Source organism: Papaver somniferum, unplaced genomic scaffold (genome assembly GCF_003573695.1).
Source record: "Papaver somniferum cultivar HN1 unplaced genomic scaffold, ASM357369v1 unplaced-scaffold_137, whole genome shotgun sequence".
Lineage (NCBI taxonomy): Eukaryota > Viridiplantae > Streptophyta > Magnoliopsida > Ranunculales > Papaveraceae > Papaver > Papaver somniferum.
In genome coordinates, this window is record NW_020622934.1 from 3325851 (window position 1) to 3332076 (window position 6226).

At 35.4% G+C, this 6226-nt stretch overlaps 2 protein-coding genes across 2 annotated transcripts; one reads left to right on the top strand and one right to left on the bottom strand.

Moving 5' to 3' along the window:
- The first annotated feature begins 1653 nt into the window (after positions 1 to 1653).
- Positions 1654 to 4920, top strand: LOC113334837 (ER lumen protein-retaining receptor). The gene is made up of 6 exons (XM_026581055.1): positions 1654 to 1878; positions 3220 to 3485; positions 3856 to 3971; positions 4241 to 4314; positions 4459 to 4522; positions 4618 to 4920. Exons 1-6 carry the CDS (start codon positions 1788 to 1790, stop codon positions 4652 to 4654), a joined length of 648 nt encoding a protein of 215 aa, XP_026436840.1. The 5' UTR covers positions 1654 to 1787; the 3' UTR covers positions 4655 to 4920.
- A 267-nt stretch (positions 4921 to 5187) lies between these two features.
- On the bottom strand, positions 5188 to 5915 carry LOC113334949 (small ubiquitin-related modifier 1-like). The gene is made up of 3 exons (XM_026581169.1): positions 5820 to 5915; positions 5457 to 5609; positions 5188 to 5325 (listed from the first exon to the last, which is right to left on the bottom strand). The coding sequence occupies exons 1-3, from the start codon at positions 5913 to 5915 to the stop codon at positions 5188 to 5190; spliced, it is 387 nt and encodes a 128-aa protein (XP_026436954.1).
- Between the last annotated feature and the right edge of the window lie 311 nt (positions 5916 to 6226).

Below are 6226 nucleotides of genomic sequence, written 5' to 3' on the forward strand. Positions count from 1 at the left end.
TTTATGCATTATTTTGCTGGAGCAATGTTACATTGAGAATGGTTTCATTGTAAGCAAATTACTTTTGTTAATATGTTGTATTTGTATTTTGAGTCAGTTTCATATGTGTAGGAGCTATTAAAGATGTAGATGGATGCAAGGAGGTCTATTTAAGTGTCATTGAGAAGTTCTAAAGCTTGTGATTTGGACGTGAAGAAAATGAACAGGAAGTAACACGCCAACCAGTACCAGGTCAAGGGAAGTTCTTTGTCCTCAACCTCGTAGTGTTGTTAGAACTCCTTATATAGTTGATAGTCTTACAAGACTTTGCCTCACTTTGAGAAGGTAAGCAATCAAGTTAATTACTGTTTTTTTTCTTTGCTAATTCTTTTGGTTGTGGTTCTCTCTGGATTTTTATTTGGCTCCATCCTAGGATAGATTGTTTGTGGATGTGTAACTGCGGAGTACACAAGATATTTGCATGTGTAACTCCTGATTACACAAGATATACACATATGTAACTCCTGGTTACACTAGTCAGATGCATGTGTAACTACTGGTTACACGTGCATTTTGTATATGTACCAGTAGATCACACACGCATTTTGTATGCGTATCATCATATTTTGGTAATCACAGTGTTGTTGGAGTATGTGGTTCATTTTTATTTTATTTTTGATTAGTGATTGAAATATTACATAGTTAACATGGTGTACATGCCAGGTACACTAGTTAATGCATGTGTAACTCCCAGCCACATAGACAGATGCATATGTAACTCCTAATTACACTAGACAGGTGCATGTGTAACTTTTAACTACACATGCTAACATGAGTTATTAGATGCTTTTGTATGATCTTTATTATTCGCCTTTAAATTGTTCTATAATTCAGTTTCTTTCTTTTTGTTCATCCAACCTAATCCCACAAATGTTTATTTTATTGCAGATATGCAGGCATTTTTGGTATCGACGAAGGCAAGAATGAATGGGAACAGTTCTATTATAGGATGTGGTGGCTCATTTCTAGGATTTTGTTTTGCATATCAAGTATTTTAACTCGTGTATTGTTATCAATAACAGCTGATTATTATAACTGATAGACGAAGAAATTATCGTAAATAAATATTAAGGCTAATACATGTAACTTTGTATGTTTTTTTTTGATGTGCAACTGTGGACTACACATGGCATATGCATGTGTAACTTATCATTACACACTGATATAACTAATGAATACATATCCATATGCATGTGTAACTTTGCATTACACAAGTCATATGAATGTGTAACTTCTGGGTACACATACCATATGCATGTGTAACTTCCGTGTACACATCTATATGTTGGTGGTGGCCGGCGGTGGCGGCGGGAGTGGTCGAAAGTGGTCTGATGGTGGTGGTTGGTGGCGGTGGTGGTCGGAGGTGGTTGGAACATCATCACACTATATTTTAATAATTTTGGGGCTAACTTTAAAATTTATTAAATATGCATAAGGATATCAAGGTCTTTTAATATTTCGGGGCCTAGTTTAAACTTCTTTTAATTAAGGATATGATATCATGGGCATCCATGAATCAGGCCTTAGCCTAAATTTTCTCCCTATTCCATAAGCAAGAAACAGACCCGTGCATTGTACGGGTGAGAAACCAGTACCAAAAACACATGAGTTAACCGAGTTGTCCTTCGCTAATCACTCAAATCTCGTTTTTCATTTTCTTCTCTCCAATTTTTTTTTTTTTTTTAAGGTTAAGGTGAAAACTGAGAACCCTAATTATTCATAGTTGACTATAATCGGAGAAGAAGAAGATGAATATCTTCAGATTAGCAGGGGATATGACCCATCTTGCTAGTGTTCTGGTTCTCCTTCTCAAGATCCATACTATCAAATCTTGTGCCGGTACATATCCATTTATCTAAAATTTATTAAATTATCTGTTTTTTTTTTTGGTATCTAGGTTATATTGTAATTGGGAATTTATGTTCTTTTCTTTAATTACTGTAAACCAGAGAAATTCTGAGATTTAGAGCTGATTTGCAATTAGGGTACAAGTTATTTTATAGTAATCGTTTTGTGGTTCGGAATCTGTTGAGTACCTTAAAAATATTAGTTGTCTAAGGCACCAAGTAGGTTTCTTTATCTAGGTTAGCAAGTTGTATTATTGAGTTGGATGTGAATGGGTTTTTTTTTTTTTTTGCTGAATTAAAGAGGTTTGTAGAGATAGAGGCCCGTTCTTGAGCTACAGAATCACCAATTAGGTGCAAAATATCGTGTTAATATATTTGATAACATTTATATAAGAAGTAGGGAGTGAAAACTGACGACTATAGAGAAATGAAATACATTACACTACTATAAAATTTTGTATTTCTGTGGAGATCTCATTATGCTTTGTATCTCCTTTGTAGGAATTAGATTTCATAGGCTCTGTTCATAATTAGATACAACGGCGCACCGTTATCTAGTGTCGTGAACCCATGACCTTCTGTTCCATGTTAGATGATTCAACATCAAATTTATTCCCTATTGCAAATAGAGATGAGATGTTCCCTGCTTTTAAGTTATGAAATCACCAGAAAAAGAGATACAGATGCTAAAAACACATTTCATGTTAGAGATTGAGAATGGTAGGTTGACACCGTTGGAGACTCCCCTGACCAAACTACAGCCATACTTCGTGCCCTATTACTACCCCCAATTATAAAGTCCACAGAAATTTGTTACTCCATTGTCAGCTGCCATTAGTTATGGCAGTGAGTTTGTTTCAGCGTACGAGGAAGCAAATGCCAGTCTCGACGAATTAGGTGCATGCTTTCACTGGCATGTTCAATAAATTAGCATCTTTGGTAATCACTTCGTTTTTCTTCCTCGGTGTTCCCAGTTTTTGTGTATCAAATGATCAAAGGGACGTATTAAGTTATATCGCAAGACAGAATTCGGTTATAGGCTCCCATTTGGAAATGTACCTTTGATCGAAGAGCTCCGACTTTCTTATAATTTTTGTCTGTTTCTAGCTAGATCTAAAGTTTCTCAACTTGTTTCGTATGTGCAATACATTGCACTCTTTATGGCTTCCAGCCTTCCACTTTGCATTTGCTTTTCTTTATTATTTATTTAATAGGTGTTCTTGTTTAGGTCTTTTATTTTGTAAGGCGTGTAGACATTGTAATACCTGATATTTTTTTTTTTATTTTTAAGGCATGTAGACATTGTAATACCTGATATTTTTTTGATAAGCAGGGGTTTCTTTGAAGACTCAAGAACTGTATGCTCTTGTATTTGCAACTCGGTACTTGGACATATTTACCCATTTCATATCATTTTATAATACCATGATGAAGTTGATATTTTTGGGTAGCTCGTTCTCAATTGTTTGGTACATGCGACGCCACAAGGTTGTGCGTAGATCGTATGATAAAGAACAAGATACCTTTCGCCATTTGTTTCTTGTTATTCCATGTGTGCTCTTGGCCCTTGTAATCAACGAGAGGTTCACTTTCAAGGAGGTAACGTCATATGTGCTTTAAGCCATCATTTGCGGCTAATGAGTTATGATTAAGTTTATTCTTGATTCCTTATTTATGTCCATATTATCACTGTTCTAAATCTGTTGTGCTTGTCATTTGGGTAGTTCTTCATTGTTAGCTATACTACTAACAATAAGTTAAATGCCAAGCCCGCAGTCTTACATAGGATTTAAAAGGTGTTAATGCTGAAGCGTACACTAGTTGGCTCTACCAAGGAACCCTGCACACTTGGTGGCATTGCTGTTGATTATAGTTGGTCCCAGTTTGCTGGAAGTTTATCTAACAATTGTCAACCACTTTCTTTCTTCTAATTTGTCTGTAATGAAATTTTTCAAAATTGAATGAACAGGTAATGTGGACATTTTCCTTGTACTTGGAGGCTGTTGCAATATTACCTCAGCTGGTGTTGTTGCAGAGGACGAGAAATATCGACAATCTAACAGGACAATATGTTTTCCTTCTTGGGTGAACTACTTCTCCGAATCCTTCTTTACTCGATATGCAATTTGGAAGTAGTTGTTTGATGTGTATGGATTTACACTGATTTACCTGACCTTAACTTTGCAGTCTTTGCTTCCTGCCATTCTGTCGTGGAACTTCTTTATATTCCTCTAGGCAGCTTAATATGAAAAATGAATCAACTGCAGAACCACTATTTCTTCTAGAGAACATCAGTTGTCTTGTTTCTTTGCTTCTTTCAATCCTTTGAAGTAATGCATTCTTCCCTTATGCAGTGCTTACCGATCTCTATACATTCTCAACTGGGTTTATCGTTACTTTACTGAGCAGCACTTTGTGCATTGGATAAGTACGCCCAACTCTTCTCACACTCGTATTATATATATATATATATATCTTTTTTTCTCAATTTAATTTAGTATATTCTGTGTATTTCTTCTGTTTACCAGCTCTCACTTTCCTTATAGTTTAAACATGTCGTTCTATTATGCAGCTTGGATATCTGGCCTTGTTCAGACATTACTCTATGCTGATTTCTTTTATTATTACTTTCAAAGGTATGCAACTATTTTCCATTTTGAAATGGATGGAAAATTCTACATTTGCCTAAAAATCAGAGTTCCTTATGTATTCATATTTTTGTTTCTTGCAGCTGGAAGAACAACGAGAAGCTCCAGTTGCCAGCTTGAGTTCAATGCCAGCATGAGCACTAGTGATCAAAGCATTGTTCAGGACCTAGATTTTGAAGGTCTCCGATCTTTTATGTTAAATTGTATGTTGTTCAAGTTCAACCCTACGCTTGGCACCTATATGGAAAATCCTTAGGCTGAACTTTTGTGAGGTGTAGTTGGTCCTCGTAAAAAGAAATCAAATGTGTTTTAAAGCTACTAACATTATTAGAAAGACGATGCAACTTTTAAGCTAATGGAACTGCCGTTTTTATGATGGATTTTAATTACTCCAAGTGATGCTAGAAGACTAGAAGTTGTAGAATGATGAGATATTTTTCTTCGTGGGAATGATGGATGAGATCAAGTAATCTTTGCAGAAACTTAGCCCTTTCTGATATTCAATTTGGCAGCACATATGAAACAACTTAAGATGTTTCTCGGAAGCAAAAATTCTAGAACAGATCTTTTCCTTATTTTCCCCTCCTTTCGCTATGTAAGTTGACTACCACGTTGAAGTTAGAATTGAAGACAAGATACAGGGTAAGATTTATTCAAGTAAAGCTAAAGTCTGCCATTTGTTCATCCTCACCTTTTTTTTCTTTTTCTTTTCTAGTTCTTTGGTGAAAGCCGTAGCCACCTCCTCCTACTTCCAGCATGACATCAGTTTCATCCCCGTCTTGCATTCCAAGCTGCAACAACCAAGGATTCATCCATCCCAAAAACATCTCAAAATTAAGAAGCAAAAAGCTTGGACCAAAAATTGAAGACATTATGTCTTGTGATGTAAAATGATTGTTTTAATAGAGGAAATATATTTTACTTCGATTGGGGTTTGGTGTGGTTTAATCACAACACCACCGAATAAGAACCTGAGGAATTTGATATCAAGATCTTTTCGTGCACAGTAAGCAGTCATAATCTTACATAGTTGAATGTTGTTCCTGATCTTGAAGAAAAGCTCCGTTTTATCAACCTACAAACATAACCAGGAACAGTAAATCTGTAACCATGAAAATAACAAACCATACAAGACCACACCACTCTCACTTATACTAAAATTTAAATCAGTAAAAATGATGGACTTGTATAGCGATACAGTTGGAGAAAACCCTTGAATAACACCAAAAGAAACACTAAAGCATACATATATCTAGATTGAAATTTGGAGAGGGAGGTAGTTTACATTATAGATGATCTTGATATTAATGTAAGTGCAACCAGCTTGCTCACGAGTTGCCCTCCCATATTCTTCTAGACCAACACTTGTAGCTGTAGACATTTTTGGAGCTTATATTAGACTGGAGCTTGATTTTTCGGAAAATTTTGCTTTCTTTTTCAGAACTTTGCTCCACAATGTTGTTCAAGAACAGGAAGGAGAAGCTTTATAGCTAGAGAAGAGAGAAGTACGAGAAATAATTATGTGCTTCATTTTCGTGTAAACAAAAAAAAAGAAAAAAGAAAAAAAAAATCATGATATATACATACATGAAACTCACTTGTCTTTTTTTTTTTTTGACACAATCCACGGGGTTTAAGGAAACACCCAGAACCTAACAAGCAAAAATCAAAAAACACAAGAAAACAAAAGAA